Source organism: Sturnira hondurensis, unplaced genomic scaffold (assembly GCF_014824575.4).
Source record: "Sturnira hondurensis isolate 20B ecotype Veracruz unplaced genomic scaffold, ASM1482457v3 Scaffold0001872, whole genome shotgun sequence".
Taxonomy (NCBI): Eukaryota; Metazoa; Chordata; class Mammalia; order Chiroptera; family Phyllostomidae; genus Sturnira; species Sturnira hondurensis.
In genome coordinates this window covers 21,948,396-21,965,837 of record NW_028074503.1, presented here as the reverse complement: position 1 = coordinate 21,965,837, position 17,442 = coordinate 21,948,396, and the positions used below count along the sequence as shown (strand labels likewise).

At 37.8% G+C, this 17,442-nt stretch overlaps 1 protein-coding gene across 5 annotated transcripts in view; it reads left to right on the top strand.

Annotated features, from left to right (window-relative positions):
• The window catches only part of PIAS2 (protein inhibitor of activated STAT 2), a 70,068-nt gene that overhangs the window by 35,151 nt on the left and 17,475 nt on the right, over positions 1-17,442 (top strand). For all 5 annotated transcript variants that reach the window (XM_037033827.1, XM_037033849.1, XM_037033835.1 and 2 more), the window contains exons 5-11: positions 67-157; positions 975-1,109; positions 3,567-3,672; positions 5,068-5,141; positions 7,860-8,020; positions 9,486-9,619; positions 14,566-14,737. In XM_037033827.1, coding sequence (XP_036889722.1) covers positions 67-157; positions 975-1,109; positions 3,567-3,672; positions 5,068-5,141; positions 7,860-8,020; positions 9,486-9,619; positions 14,566-14,737 — 873 coding nt within the window. The remainder of the gene's footprint in view (positions 1-66; positions 158-974; positions 1,110-3,566; positions 3,673-5,067; positions 5,142-7,859; positions 8,021-9,485; positions 9,620-14,565; positions 14,738-17,442) is intronic.

Sequence of the window (17,442 nt, the reverse complement as noted above, 5' to 3'; positions counted from 1 at the left end):
TTGTAAATACATAACATGCTTGAGTATACTATTTAAGAATGCTTTCTTTTTTCTTCTTTAATGCAGACTTTGCTTGGCAGAGACCAGTTGCCCTCAAGAGGATAACTATCCCAATAGTCTATGCATAAAAGTAAATGGGAAGCTCTTTCCTTTGCCTGTAAGTTGCTTTTTATTCACCAGGAGGTGGGGTAGGTAAAGACTGTGAGTAAATGAATTATTGGTTAGATGATGGGTATATGGGAGCTCATTACACTTTTCTTTTTGTATATGTCTGAAATTTTCAATAGTAAAAAGATAGAAGACATTTTGAGGAAGTTGGGAAATTGGAGTATAAACTTATAAATTAGAAAATTTTTAAAATTGTTAATTTTGTGAAGTTGTGATATTTTTTAAAGGTCTTAATAAAGAAGCTATAAAGGTATTTTCTGAGTCAAATGGCATATCTAGATTTTGCATTTAAATACTCAGGGGCAAAGCCAACAGTGTATTTGTGTGAGGTGTGTATTTTGGTGTGAGCTGATAATGGGGCCAGAAGTGATCAAAGCACAGTTAGCAACATGTTAATTATTGAAGCTAGGTGGTGTGTACTTAATGTTTTCTCTACTTTTGTATATGAAAATTTTTAATAATACAAAGCAAAAAAGTCAATCTGTGTTGGTATTAAAGTAGTAGTATTAAAGTATTAAAAGTAATATTAGAGTAATAGTAACTTTTGTGAGAAGTACAAGTAAGGTACTTCTGGATTTTGGGGGTGAGGGTGGGTACTTTTCTGAACCTGTGAAATCTTTGATACCTTTTTAAAAAAGTCATTTTCCTCTTTTGGATTGATGACCTTTGGGTGAGACTCTGTGATTTCCAGTACAAAATAAAAATAATCAGTGTAACTGAAATTAGACAAGATCCTGTGTCTGTTTTGGAGGAAATATTTAATTGCCTACACAGAATTAAATTTGATTTCTTTCCTATAATTGTAGGGCTATGCACCACCACCTAAAAACGGGATTGAACAGAAGCGCCCCGGACGCCCTTTGAATATTACATCTTTAGTCAGGTTATCCTCAGCTGTGCCAAATCAGATTTCCATTTCCTGGGCATCTGAAATTGGAAAGGTAAAGATTCTGTCCTCTGGGCAGCATGAAAGTAATCCCACTGGTAGTTGATATATTTTTGTTTTTTCTTAGGCTACTAGCTCCAGCTTGTTTCATTTTCTGACTCTAATTTCTAAAAAGCAGCAAGTTCCAATTCAGGGGTGGAGGTGTGGAGATTCTTAAGGTTGAAAACTTGAAGGTTTCCTGAGTATCATCTTCCTGGGAAATAAGGATAATTACAGTATTTCTTAAGGTTGAATGATTTAATCATAATTGTGTTTAAATAGCATGTTAAGAAACTGGAAACTTGGGGTGATATTATGTATTTATGAATAGGAAAAAAAGAAGCTTTATTTAGTTTGGGGGAAAATAGTTAAATCATGTTGTAATGAGAAGTAATCTGTTCCAGCATTTATATAAATAGCTGATACCTTAGATAACATGTGGGCCTCTCATGAAAGCATTTACTTAGAATTATATCATTTCCTCTAACCTTTTGGTTGATGAACTGGTTTTCTGCTGATTCTTAGTCTTAAAGTGCATTATGTTGGGTATGAGGTACTGATTAGTACAACAAGGGGTTTTCAGGTTAGAACTGCTCGTTCATTTGCTGGGTGGAGGGTAGTTACAAGGGTACTAAACGGCAATAGAAAAAATATAATAAAGATTATATAAAAAACAAAAAATAAAGAACTACTTGTTTATATAACTGAAATAATAGAATGACAAAATTTTCAGTTAATTTCTGAACATAAACTTTAGTGTTGCTATTTTATAAGAAAAAAAGATACTATTTTCCATTTCATGGATAGAGAAGTTGAGTCATGTTTGTCGCAAGATTTTTTTTTATAACCATGGTAATTACAGAGCTTAGACATAACAATATTTTTGTATTAGTTTTTGTACTGTAAAGATATTATTGTCTCTTTAATGATCTTTTGAGCAATTATTTCTGAATTTTTACTGCAACTTACCGTCATAGGGCACTGATTTCTAATATTTTTCATTTTCATGAACTGAATGTGCAGCGGTAAAGGATTCAGAAAATCTTGGTTTAATGCCAAGTTGGTCACTGTTTGATTTTGGCAAAATTGCTTATATCCATGAGGCCTACTTAGTATAAAGAATGAGTAAAATCTTGAGAATGGGTTTTGTATACAAATGTAAGGGAATTAAATGAGTAGGGATTAATGCTTTAAAGCTTAGTGAGAGGAATTTGAACAGAACAGTATTTTTTTTGAAATGGTTATTAAGTTTCTGATTTTTGAGTAAATAATTGTAGACATTAGACATTGAAGATGTGGTAGCTTTGTTTTCTTTGCCACATAATGGGAATAGTATTTTTCCTTGTAATTAAAATAATTAACTTAAATTTGTACACTGATTTGCATATTCAGATATTAAAAACACGGTTTCAGGATATTTAAAATAATTGGTTTGGCAACTACTTAAAAGTATTTTATTGTAGAGTTAAACATTTTTGTTTTAATTTACTGATTTTAGAGAGAGGGTGGAAAGGGTGGGGAGGGAGAGAAAGACATCAACTTGTTATTCCACTTTTTTATACATTCATTGGCTGATTCTTGTATGTGTCCTTACCGGGGATTGAACCTGCAACCTTGATGTATGTAGATGATGCTCTAACCAACTGGGCTTACCTGGCCAGGACCTGCTTATTAGAGAATTGATTGAATTTGTGTATTTAATGAAATGGCAAGATTTTAGCATTTTGATATAAAGTTCTATTTCATTTCTTTATAGCTCTATAAATAGCTAATGAAGGTTCCTTTGTGCCAGATCTAAGAAGTTTGGGACTGGATGCCTGTGTTCCAGCCTTGTCTTTTTTATTAATCATTTCTTAATGTGTCTTACATACTGCAGTAGATGCCGCTTTCCTAGTAAAATGTCCATTTCAAAACAGGAGTTAATTTGTCAGAGTTTCTCTCAAAAGAAATTCGACTTGGGGTTTATTTCAGTTGATTGCTCAAGGTCATGAAGCAGGTGGTCTCTTATGCTGGCATCAGAACTCTGGATTTTAAGTGTTAATTCAGACCACTGATGTTGAACTTTCTGTAGTGGAACCTATTTTCCAATGAAAATATTGTGAAAGCTCATTACATAAAAACAACAGTTTAATCAGAAGTTGGCATGGAAGGGCATGTACCTTCTCATTCATACCACGATGGTCCCTAGGATACCAGTTTTGCTAAATTAGAAACAGTCTGAAAGCTGCTGATCTAAGCTCTGTTATCTTGCACATGGATGTTTTAAAGTAATAAGTGAGTGAGAAATACCTTTAATATGATTAAGCTATCTTTCCTAAAGGAACTGAGTTGATTTTATACCTTTGGCAGTCATTGACCTTCCTGTGGAACTTATTTTGAATGTTATTTTTAGAAACCAGAGGTTCTTAGACAAGTATTTTATGTAAATAGACTATTATCTCTCGTCTTTAATACAGATTATCTTTCTTTATAGAATTACTCCATGTCTGTATATCTTGTACGACAGCTCACATCAGCCATGTTATTACAGAGATTAAAAATGAAAGGTATTAGGAACCCTGATCATTCCCGAGCACTAAGTAAGTAATGTCTTTTGTAAGACTGAGCATATGAGATGCTTTAATGAAATAAAAAGCCTCACATATATTTATCAATATAGGAATAATTTAGGGATAATTATTAGAAACCTAAAATGAATATTGAATTAAAAATTCTCTTAAAAACGCAGCCCTATATATTGGAAAAACCCTCCTCTTAGAAACTGCTCCCGAGGGGGTCAGCTTCCAGTCCCAGCTAGTCTCATTCGGGGCCTTCTCTTGGAAACTTAAGAGACACCGGGTTTACGGTGGCTTTGAATATTGATGTGCACATTGGCTTGAGAATAGGAATGCAAGTTTTCAGAACCTCCAATGTTTAATAGAATGTACATTTAAAAACATTCTAAACAATAAAAAGCTCTTTTTTTCTGAAGAAAAATTGATGTCCACCAATAATGTTTATGTTTGCCTTCTGAGATGTTTTATTTTGTTCTTTCTTTTATAATGTACAATAATAGGTAAAGAAAAAAGCCTAACTCAAACTGTAAATACTTTAGTTCAGTAACTAAATTTAATTAAACAAGACATTTTTCTGAAAAAGAAAATGTTTTCCCCCGGATTACCTCCCATACCACTGAATGAACCAGAAGGGAGGAAAGGTTGAAAAGGGAGCCAAGTAGTAGGGCTTTTGAAATGGTATTTTTTCTTCTCACTCGTACCATTTCTAATCTCCTCAGACAGCATAATATTGGTCCTCTTGCCTAGACCTGGAAGCTCTGGGAGTTAAGGAAGTTCTTTCCTACTTCTTGTTGCTCCATTCCCGTTACACTGTCTCCAGTTCCAGTCCCGTTCTCCCTACGATGGTTTTGAGAATTAGGCATCTGAAGGCGATGCATGCATTTATTAGCTTCTGTATGCAGTTATCTGGTGAATGAAATCACAGGCACATTGCCACATTCATATTATTTTTTAGTTGGTTGAAGTATGAGACTATTTTATCTTTCTGTTTACAAACTTAGTAATTGTTGGAACCAACCCATACTTTCTAATAAAAACAGTCATGAATGTGTGTTACAACAGCATTTAAGCTTAGAGTAACTGCTGTTTTCCAAGTTCTTTTCCCAATTGTTTTGTTTTTAAATCTTAAATAGTTTATGTTTTGAAATGCTTCTTATCTGCAACTTTATTTTAAAATTTCAGTTAAACATGTGATATAGAGTTTGTAAGTTTGGAATTCTTTAACCTAATACTGGAAGTATGATTGTGTTTTCAATACATTGAAACTTAATGTTTTGGTTTTTGTTTTATTTTTGTAGTTTGTTGATCTGTTCAAAGTGTTTGAGAAACTTTAAATAAGATGATACGTATTTCTGTAACTGTTCTCATGTCACAGTTAATTTCAAAATTTTTTATTATTATTTTTCCTTCTTTTTAAAGTTAAAGAAAAACTTACTGCAGATCCTGATAGTGAAATTGCTACAACTAGCCTTCGGGTATCCTTGATGTGCCCTGTAAGTAAAGCAACAGAACATTCTGGGATGTTTTCCTTTATATAACTTAATACTTTTCCTATAAAAGAAAGTGTGATAATGACTTTGATAGAATTCTTAACATTTTGTCATTTTTCCACCGAGGAATCTTCATGATTAAGCATTATAATTCCAAAGAAAGAAAGTGACCAAAGAATAGGCCTGAAAGGATATTACTGGGTTAGCCAAAAAAGTTTGTTGTTTTTTCCCCATAAGATGGCTCTGGTAGCACTTAGTTGTCTTTAACTTCATTTGAAACAACTTTGTTAGGTTGGATTGTGACAGCTGTCATATCGGCATGCATTTTTTAAAACTTAATCAAAATTGGTGAATTTTTGTGTAGCCATTTTAATACTGAAGATACAAGAAAATACACAACTACTTAGCATATTATGCTTTATTTTTTCAACAAAGGTAAAAACATAACTGAAACATGAAAAAAGATTTGTTCAGTGTATGGAAAAGTCCTGTGATTGATCGAATGTGTCAAAACTGGTTTGCGAAGTTGCACACTGGAGATTTCTCACTGGACAATGCTTCGTGGTCGGGTAGACCAGTTGAAGTTGATAAGGATCAAATCGGGACATTGAGAACACTCAACGTTTTACCACGTGGGAGATAGCTGACATATTCCAAATACCCAAATCAATAAAGTTATTAGTGAAAATGAAAAAATGTGTCTTTTATAGAAAAAACTAAACAGACTTCTTGGGCAGCCCAGTAATATTGAAGAGGGAAGAGAGCTTTAGGTTCAGAATAATTTGTTATAGTTAATGCTATAGATAAACTATAGCTAATAATAAGCATATACAGAAAGTTGCTCCTTTTATCAAAATAAAATTGCCAGGACCTAATAAAATGCTAATTGATGGTTCTGCTTTAATTAAGGTAGAATGTGTGAGTGTATAAGATGTCTTTTTTTTTAAAGATTTTATTTATTTGTTTTTAGAGAGCAGAGCAGGGAGGGAGAAAGAGAGGGAGAGAAACATTGATGTGTGAAAGAAACACTGATTGGTTGCCTGAGGACCTGGTCTACAACCCAGGCATGTACCCTGACCTGAAATTGAACTGGCAGCAACCTTTTGGTTTTGGGGACGACATCCAGCCCAGTGAACCACACCAGTCAGAGCAAGAGATGCCTTAATTTATTTGTAACATACTTCAAAATTGCACAGTAATTTTTATTTTATATCTCCTAACATGGAGATAATGGGGAGAATCGGTCAGCAACTTAGGTCCTCCTGTGTGTTTGGTACTGAGCTAATTGTCAGAGAAGATACTGAAGACTTGATAAAAAATTTCTAGAAAGTTACTAGTCTAGTTTGAGAGAGAAAACCAACTCACATGAAAAGCAGAAGACTGTACTTAACCACAGAGAGTTGTGCTATTGAAGCACAGGAGGAGAGATGGGAAAGGTCGGGAATAGTGGATGGAGGCTTCTTTAAAATCAGCACTGTTGGAGGGGACCTTCCCATGTGAAAGGGACTTTATTTGGAATCAGGAATTTATGATGTGGGGGGGGCATTTGGTGACTACTCACCATTGTGAGAAATAAGCAGAGTGGGGCAGAAGTAGGTTTATAGTCATGAGTATGCAAAACACAGTTCATTCTTATATTATTAATGTATCGTTTTCTATATAAACAACTGTAAACTTACTCTTGCCCCACCCTGTACTTTTTTTTTAATGGAGAAAGAATTGTTTCAGAGAAACAATTATTAGGTGCTCCTTGTTTAACTGCCTTAGCAAAACCTGTGTGGGAGCTGTTTTCAGGTGGCAGGTAAGGAATGGAGAGGGGAAGATGCGGTAACACAGGTCGCACAGTAGTAACTAGGAGAACAAGGACAAACGTTCTGGTCTCCTAACACTGTACCATATTGTCCCTTTGGGCTAACATAAAAAGTCCCCAATTACATGTCCACCATTCTACCACCCTGGTGTTTGTGTATATCTTTCTTCTGAAGCTTTCTTTTTTGAATCATTAACTGAAATAACTTACCTTCATTGAAAAGGGATAGAATTACATGAAATTGGGATTGCTTAGAAATTGCAAACCTATAGTTATAAAACCCAGAGAAGGAGGTCTGTAGTTCCAGCACAGGAGGACATGACTGCCCTGAGGTGGGGGCAGAGGCCCTGTGGGCATGCAGGACCTTCTCTGCTCTTTAGCTCTGTGCAGTCGTTCAGGCTTACATTCTGATCCATCATCGTTTCAAATCCTCCTTATCAGTTATGATATCTTCATATGGTGGTAGCTTTTATTGTACTGATACATGTGGAACGAACACCAAGTTATATTGTGACAGAAGGTTCATATTTGTGTGTTGCTGCTGCCATTTGTGTGAAAATGTTTTTTAGAACACACACTTGGTTATGCGTAGAACATCTGTGGGAGGACATGGAAGAGATGGATCACAGTTGTCCTCTTTTCTAAATAGGGTGAGAAAGACGTGTTTTCATTGTATATGGATCTCTTCCTACCTGTGAATTTACATGTTACCTACTTTCAAAAAAATTATAGGGCAGCCAGTGAATACTAATAAAATATACAACAGTTTTGATGGAAATGAATTCTGGTTTGAATTTTTTTTTCATTTTGATCTTGTATGACTTCTTCAGACTTTTTTGACTGACTCTTCTTCCCTTTGAGGTTTGTTTCTCCCTCTGAAATGGTCTTGCTTGTGTTCTTTCCTGCTGTAGTTAGGGAAAATGAGGCTGACGATCCCGTGCCGAGCAGTGACCTGTACGCATCTGCAGTGTTTTGATGCTGCTCTTTATCTGCAAATGAATGAGAAGAAGCCCACCTGGATTTGTCCTGTGTGTGACAAGAAAGCTGCCTATGAAAGTCTCATTTTAGATGGGTAAGTATGTGCCAACATAAATATTAGCTTTGTCTCCATTCATTACAGCCTCTTAGGAAATCTCCTGTGGCATAAAGTCTGGATGTTTGTGTTTTCTGCTTTATATTTAACTATACTCAACCTTATTAAACTGCGGTTAGTGAAACTTTTATCTTTATGATTTCTGTTGGGGGGGGTAGTTGCCTTTTCTTTTTGCTTCCCAAAATCATATTTCATGGCTTGTATGAAAGAGGGGATGGTCTACTTTGTGAGGTTATTCTGCTTACCTGGAACTTTGTGAAGAACAACTAGGGTTTCTGCAAAAATGCAGGCAGAGCAGGCAATAGGGTAGATAGAATTATGTTGCATAGCTGGTTAGTGCAAAACTGGGATGCATGCCCAGGTTTTTCTGACTCTGGAGTCTGAACACTTAAGCATTATCTTTCATATCGTACTGCATGTCTCAGAATTAAGGGAAATGATATAAATAATTATTAATAAGTGAGATACTCTTTTTTGAATATACTTTATAAAAACTGCATGGATCATATATGTACTAGAAGTATAAGATTTAGGAAATACAGTTAATGAAAAGAAAGTCATGAGCATCCCATCTTATGATTTATTTCTGTTATTGATGTGTTAAGAAGCTTGAAATCGTACTTTATGTAATGACTTGTATGTGCTTATGATTTTCACTCAGTATAGAAATACATCCTAGATCTTTAAAGATACTTGTACAATAACTTTTTTTACATTTTAAAAGTATTACAGTAAGAAGAATGAAGCAATGAAGAGTGAATGAGTCACTTTTCACAATATAAACTTTATGTTTACTGGATTTTGACTTTTTAAATCTTTTTAACTTATTTTGAAATGATTTTGAACTTAGAGAAGTTGCACAAAGAGTGTCCTGTGTACCTCCGACTGAGGCGGTCAGTTGTCACCGCTCAGCCGTGGTTGTTGTATCACGTTCCCTCTTAACGTACGAGGTCTGTCCAGAGGGTACCCATCCATGCAGTATTAAAAATAGACACATTTATTGATGAAGAGAAGATATGAGAAACACTATATAATTTGTATACTGAGTTATTCTAAATTTATTGAGACATAGCTCTATTGCTTCTTTCATTCCACACTCCCATGATCCTTTTGTTTGCTTATGTGAATTCTATGTGTTGTGTTCAAGGTTGCCCTTTACTGCCAGTCTCAGTTAGGAGGCTCCTGGTGTCTATTTCTGTGTAGCCAGCAGTTTTTTAAGTGACTCATTAAGTCTCTTCACTTTTTATTGCCCTTTAAAGATCTAAAATCTAGGAGGAAGGGGGTATATATAATACTTGTCCTAAAGTCTGAAGTATTTAAATACCAAAAGAAACAAACTAAAGTCAGATAGCATTGTTTTTGCCTCTGAGGTACTATTTCTTTGTCACAGTTCCCCCTTTGAACAAAGCCACTAATGACATTTATGTACTTGATTACTTTATAGGCTTTTTATGGAAATTCTCAATGACTGTTCTGATGTGGATGAGATCAAATTCCAAGAAGATGGCTCTTGGTGTCCAATGAGACCGAAGAAAGAAGCCATGAAAGTATCCAGCCAGCCGTGCACAAAAATAGAAAGTATGTGCAGAATGGCACCAGAGAGCAGAGCAGTAAATGCCCGCGTCATTGTCTTGATTGTTAATGCTGGCTGCTAGACATACATGTGGAGCTCAGTTTGCCAACTTTATCTTTTGATCATCTGTTACATATGTAATTCCCCCAACTGATTTTTATTCTTTCCTTAAGAAATGTGCCAAAGTTTATACCATATTATAATCAGCCTTTTTAAAAGGATATTTTATTGATTATGCTATTACAGTTGTCCCATTTTCCCCCTTTCACTCCCTTCCACACTGCACACTCTCTCCTACCCACATTCCCCCCTTTACTTCATGTCCATGTGTCATACTTATAAGTTCTTGGCTTCTGCATTCCCAATACTATTCTTACTCTCCCCCTATTTTCTACCTACCATTTATGCTACTTATTCTCTGTACCTTTTCCCCCTCTCTGCTCCCTCCACTCCCCTGTTGCTAACCTTCCATGAAATCTCCATTTCTGTGATTCTGTTCCTGTTCTAGTTGTTTGCTTAGTTTGTTTTTGTTTTTGTTTTAGGTGTGGTTAATTATTGTGAGTTTATGTCATTTTACTGTACATGTTTTTTATCTTTTTCCTAGATAAGTCTCTTTATCATTTTATATAATGAGAGCTTGGTGATAATGAACTCCTTGACCTTAACTTGACCTTATCTGAGAAGTACTTTATCTGCCATTCCATTCTAAATGAAAGTTTTGCTGGATAAAGCAATCTTGGCTGTAGGTCTTTGGATTTCATGACTTGGAATACTTCTTTCCAGCCCCTTCTTGCCTATAAAGTCTCTTTTGAGAAGTCAGCTGACAGTCTGATGGGTACTCCTCTGTAGGTGACTGTCCCCTTATCTCTTGCTGCTTCTGGGATTCTCTCCTTATCTTTAATCTTGGCTAATGTAATTATGATGTGCCTAGGTGTGTTCCTCCTTGGGTCCAACTTCTTTGGGACTCTCTGAGCTTCCTGGATTTCCTGGAGGTCTGTTGCCTTTGCCAGACTGGGGAAGTTCTCCTTTATTATTTGTTCAAATAACTTTTCCACTTGTTGCTGTTCCTCTTCCCCTTCTGGTACCCCTATAATTTGGATGTTGGAACGTTTAAAGATGTCCTGGAGGTTCCTAAGCCTCTCCCCACTCTGTCTTGTGATGCAGTATGTGGGGGAGGGGTCCGAGAGGGAACAAGGGCGCTTGTTTCACTCTGATGGTTTTCAGTCACTTCCCCCACTACCCACAAGCAAATTGGGTCCTTCTGTTGCTCAGTCCCATGTGGGTGGGCTTGTGTACGTCCTGGGACCCTGTGGGTCTCTCCAACAGACTCTTCTGTGAGGCTTGGAGTTTCTCCCACTGTCTCAACCCCCACAGTGTTTTCAATCTGTGCTTTTAGGCTTTATTTCCCAGCACTGGGACCCTGGGTTGGGAGGTCTGCCTTACTCCTCAGTTTCGCCTGGTTTTATCTGCGCACAAATGTAGGTCTGCCTGTCTGCCAGCGCCGCCTTGCACACCTCGCCCCTCCACAATTTGCTCCCTCTCTGGGTCCGCCAGCCACTGCCTTGCACACCTGGCGTCTGCCTGCTGCCCTGCCCAGAGCCCTCTCTTTTGGCCACCCGACTCCGCCCATCCTACCACACTCACACTCTGGGTGAGTGTGTCTTCTTTAACTCCTTGATTGATAGACTTCCATACAGTTCAATTTTCTGTGAATACTGGGGTTTTTTTGTTTGTTTTTAAGTTGTCGTTGTCCTGGACTTCTGGCCAAGATGGAGGTATAGGTGGAAACACTGTGCCTCCTTGCACAACGAAGTTTAAAAACAACGAAGTTTTAGCAACAAAAATGCAACCAAACACAGAAAATTGAACTAAAATTGAACTATACGGAAGTCCGACAACAACGAACCATTCAGCCGGACTGGTAGGAGGGTGGAGCCAGCAACTGGCGGAGCGGGGTCGCGCAGGAAAACTCGGCTAGACCGACCCAGGGACCCTGGTGCACGGGTAACAGTTGGCAGATCCCTGGCATGGGGTTGTGATGGGCGGACCCAGTGAGGGCATGGGGCATCAGGCTGACTGCGGTCACACATTCACATGCAGATAAGCCAGGCAAAGGAGCAAGCAGTGAGACAGAGTGAGCAGTGGGACGAACCGTGCAGGCCCCAGCAGAGGGGACTGCCATTGCCCCTCTTTGACCCCACCCCAACATACAGCGTCACAACCCAGCCACTGAGTTGTCTCGCTCTGGTGAAACCTAGGGCTCCGCTCCTCATATGTAACAGGTGTGAACAGACCAAAATATTATGGCTCAAGAAGAACTCAAAGCCCCAGAGCCAATAACTCCAAGCAACCAAGAAATAGCCAACCTATCAGATGCACAGTTCAAAATACTGATGATCAGGATGCTCACAGAACTGGTTGATTTTAGTCACAAATTAGAGGAACATATGAAGGCTAAACTAATTGAAATGAAGGGAGATGCACAGGAAACCAATAGTGATGGAAAGGAAACTGGGACTCAAATCAATGGAATGGACCAGAAGGAAGAACAAAACATCCCACCAGAAAGGAATGAAGAAATGAGAATTCAAAAAAATGAGGAGAGGCTTAGGAACCTCCAGGACATCTTTAAACGTTCCAACATCCGGATTATAGGGGTACCAGAAGGGGGAAAGAAACAGCCACGAGTGGAAAACTTATTTGAACAAATAATAAAGGAGAACTTCCCCAGTCTGGCAAAGGAAATAGACTTCCAGGAAATCCAGGAAGCTCAGAGAGTCCCAAAGAAGTTGGACCCAAGAAGGAACACACCAAGGCACATCATAATTACATTAGCCAAGACTAAAATGAAGGAGAGAATCCTAGAAGCAGCAAGGGATAAGGGGACAGTCACCTACAAAGGAGTACCCATCAGACTGTCAGCGGATTTCTCAAAAGAGACCTTACAGGCAAGAAGGGGCTGGAAAGAAGTATTCCAAGTCATGAAATCCAAAGACCTACAGCCAAGATTGCTTTATCCAGCAAAACTTTCATTTAGAATGGAAGGACAGATAAAGTGCTTCTCAGATAAGGTCAAGTTCAAGGAGTTCATCATCACCAAGCCCTTATTATATGAAATGCTAAAGGGACTTATATAAGAAAAAGAAGATGAAAAATATGAACAGTGAAAGGACAGCAAACTCACAGTTATTAACAACCACACCTAAAACAAAAGCAAACCAAGAGGACAGCTAGATCAGGAGTGGAACCATAGAAATGAAGAACACATGGAGGGTTAGCAACAGGGGAGTGGGAGGAGGAGAAGGGGGGAGAAGGTACAGAGAATAAGTAGCATAGATGGTAGGTAAAAAATAGATGGTGGGAGGGCAAGAATAATATGGGAAATAGAGAATCTAAAGAACTTGAGACGTGGACATGAAAGAAGGGGGGGAATGTTGGGGGAGGGGATGTGCAGGGTGGAGGGGAATGAAGGGGAATAGGACAACTGTAATGGTATAATCAATAAAATATATTTTAAAAATACATAAATTGTCCTTATTTTGCTTGTGCAGGGAGGCACAGTATGTCTACCTATGCCTCCATCTAGGCCAGAGGTCATAATCAGCCTATTTATAAATATTTTTCATGTAAGTGTAAGTGAAATAATCATCTAAAATTGTTTTAATATATGGTGTTTGTAACAAAATAAAGTTAGAAATGACGTGTATGAACAGTTTTTCAGAATTGTTTTTAGAGTATCTGTTGTGTGAACCGCAGGTGGAGGTGTGGTTAGGGAGGCTACTTCCTCCCTTAATGGAGGATAGAGGGAGGTGGTCATAGGTGAGTCACTAAGAAAAGTGGGAAGGCATTTTACTATTGCCTTGGTTACTTAGGATGTGTATTCATTCAGCTTTCAACTCCTGCACCTGTCCACAGTGAGTAGGGAAAATATGGGCAGTTGGAGTGTTTGAAACCTATATGCTAACTTAAAATTTTCTTTTTATCTGACATAGTCTACTCACTGTATTTGAGTTCTGTGCTGACTGTATTTGATCAAATACTGCTGTATTTGATGTTGTAATAGTATAATGCATAACCATTGTTCAGAGTAAGAAGAGAGGAAAGGTAAAGGATTAATGTCAATATTTATCATTTTCCTGTGATTATTATGGAACCTGTGGATGGAATGATCAAGGTTTCCCTCATCTTTGAGGAAAAATAGTGTTTCAGTTGATTAGTTGCTGCTGCTTTTCTATTATCAACTAGCATTTATTTGCTACTAAATAGATGGCAGGGCATAATATACATTCTATGAAATGAGTTAACAGAGTTTGAGACTGTCCTAGTGGGCAGAAAGGAGACCTAAGTGATTAGTAGATAATTGATAAGAAAAGTTTTAAATATCTGAATAACAGATGAGAAGTTTCGGGGTGGGTTTTCAAGGTGAAAATTTTTATCAAGTTGTGGCTCATGGTGAAGAGTCTATACATTCTTTGACTGACGTGAGCACCATTGCTTTGCTAGAATGTAAGTTTCTGATTCTGACTGAACACTGCCCACCACATGCCTGAATACACAGTCAGTGAAACAACGTATTCTTCATGGCCGGAGATCAGCCCTCTAATTCTAGACATCTGTCTATAAAGTGACTGCTTGCTTACAGAGACACACTGAGCAGCAGTACATGCACACATCCATTGGTCGGACCAGGGAGATAACTAAGAGCATGTGTGAAGGAGGCTTTTGGCTCTCCGTCAAGGCACAGAGCTCATCCTGTCTCCTCAGGTGAGTAGTCATTTTACAGAGAAATGTCTGGAGTTAGGAAGTTGGTCTCTTTCCGTAGGACAGAGTATGTGGCTTTATTAGCTGTATATTCTCCCAGACATGCTACACAGGTAAGACTCTTACAGCCAAAGTCTCTGTCACACCTTTGAGTTTTTTCCTTTTTTTCCTCTGTTCCCTATACACGCAGGTCCAAGTGTCCTCAGTAAACCTTGTTCAGTGACTGTAGCCAATGAGGCAAGCAAGAAGAAAGTGGATGTTATTGACCTAACAGTAGAAAGCTCTTCCGATGAAGAGGAAGACCCTCCTGCCAAAAGGAAGTGCATCTTTATGTCAGAAACACAAAGCAGCCCAACCAAAGGGTTTGTTGATTAATAGTTCATTGTTGTTTATTACACTTAAAACTGTTATTGGGATAGATTTGTAAATGTCTCTTTGAGAGCTGCATAATCATAGAAGGCTATTTTAATTTGCCTTCAGTTCATTTGAAAGGTTTTCATATTTTGATAAAATATTACCATCTCTGCAAAGCGAGAGTTGAAATATTCTCATGTGTAAGTATTTCACATAAGTAGCAAATTTGGCGTCATAGACCAGCAGGAAGAAGTCTAGTGAAATGGAGTGTGGAATTAGGAATTCTATAGGTGAGGATTCCAATTTCTGTACCATTGCTTAATCTTTCTGTGATGTTAGATGAAATACTCAAGTTGCTTGAGCTTCCTTTTTTTGTTTAGTGAAATGGGGTTAAAAAATGCCTACCTCATGAGATTATTTCCAGGTTTCAATAACATAATGAAAAGAGCTCAGCCCCAGTGGCAGTCACATGTCAGTTTCTCAGTAAAGATTGCTTTCACTTCTTACTCTCTCCAGGGCAAAATCTGGGCAAGTTAAATGCCTTCTAGTATGTATTCTTTATGACTCATCTGGCAGAAGCCATTCCTGACCTGTAGGTGACAGGTTTGAGTATTTAGCAGTAGGTGTTTCTTAAAGATTTTGAAACGTGCAAGAAAGTAGCAGAGAATTCTCTTGACATCCCATGACACATCCTTTCAGTATAGTCTTTTTGGTCTCCCAGTGCACTTATTTTTTTCTAATGACTTTGGGTATCCTTTGTTACATAACAAAATCCTTCGTCTTAAGTGTTCATTTGCGCAGTTAGTAGCTTCATAGAGTTGTGCTGTCATCATCACAGTTAAACTGTAGACTGTGCACAACACCCAGTCAGCTTCTCTCACGTGCATTTGCAGTTAGTCTCTGTTTACACCCCACATCTGGGCAACCACTGTTGTCTTTTCATCTCTATAAGTTTGCCTGTTCTTGACTTTTTAACAGACCTGGAATTATATTCTCAGTGTTCTTTTGCAGCATTTTTGTCTTATATTTACTTTTGTAACCCGGAGAGTTAAACCTTTTGTGCTGCCTTTTGCTTTTAAAAGGCTTCTGTTTGTAGATATGACTTACACATTGAAGTAAGGGTATATATATCTTTTACCCATTTAATCAGAATGCAGTGGTTTTTGTTTGTTTTTAGTGGAACAGAAAGTAAGAAGATTTCAAGTGAGGTTTTTCTAGAATGCTGATCATTTATTGCTCCTTTCAGGCACTCCCATAATTTAAATGTTAAATAAAAAAATCTGAAATGTTTACTGGAGTAGAATCATGAATACTTAGATGTAGTATTTTCATAGTTGACTTTCCAATGCTATCCTTTAGAATATGCTGAACAAACACGGGTTTCACGGTATTATGTTAGATTGACTCACGCCCCGTTGAAGGGTTGTACACGGTAACGCTGACTCACTGTCAGAATTGATGTGGTTTTGGAGGTTGTCTCTGGTGGCATGCCATCTACGGGTCTTCTGTCTGTCGGTCCTTCAGCACATTTTTACCAGTATTTGATGAGGACATGAAACTGGAGGAATGGAATATACATTGAGTGACTATTTGAAATGGCTTCAGAGGAATAAGGATAGTTCACTCCTATGGCCAGTTACCATAGAAGTAGATAGATGTAAGTCTGTAGGTTAAAAAGAAAACAAAAGCTAACCTTGTAAATATAAGGTGGAAATTTGTGACTAAACCAGCAACACACAAAAATTGCAAACGTTTGTCTCATTCCATTAAGTCAGTATAACTCATAGTACCCAAACTAGATTTACACATTAGCAGCCAGACAGAAAAACTTATGAAAAAAGCTCACATTAGGGAGATCAGTGGAAATTTTGAACTCAATCTTTGGAAATCATTTAATTATATTTTATAAAGTGACATCCATTACCACCAAGTAAGGTTTATCCAGGAATGCTTATTATTAGGAAGTACATTGATAAAATTGACTTTGTCATAAGCATGGCTATATTTATATTTTTATTTATTACTTTTTAAAATTAAGTTTATTTGGATGACATTGGTTAATAATGTTATATAGGTTTCAGGGGTATGGTTCTGTAATACAGCACCTCCATATTGTATTGCCTGTTTACCACCCCAAGTCAAGTTTCCTTCCATCACCATTTACCCTCTCCGTACTCTTTTTTTCCCCCCACCCCCACCCCCACTTTCCTCTGGTGACTGTATAGTCATTTCAGCAGACTGTGTGGAGGCATTCAATAAGTTGCAGCTGTTCTTCATAGAAACATTTGAAATGCTGGAATTTACTTAGTTGTTTGAGTGGCTTCACCACTTAAGGTGATTGGTCCTCAGGCTGCATTAATGAAAGAAGTGTAGTGTCCAGGCTACCCATACATGCCAGTTTGGTTGAGTTTTGGGTTAGGGGACTTTCAGTTAGACCATTTGGGTCAGTGCCAGTCATCAGGGAGGGTATTAACAGATTTTCTAGTGGTCAGAGTTGGGGACCAGGGTGGCGGAAGCAGGGCCACAGCATGGCAGATAACGGGTTTAAGGACCAGACTGGTCAAACCAGGAGAAGAGACTGTGAGAGCCATCTGGTAGTTCTTAAAAGGGAGACATTGACTGCACCAATTTTATTCTTTATCATGATATTTGATCAAAGTCCAGTGGAGGAAAGGTATGTGGGAAAGCTGCAGTTTTCTGAACGCTGAGATTG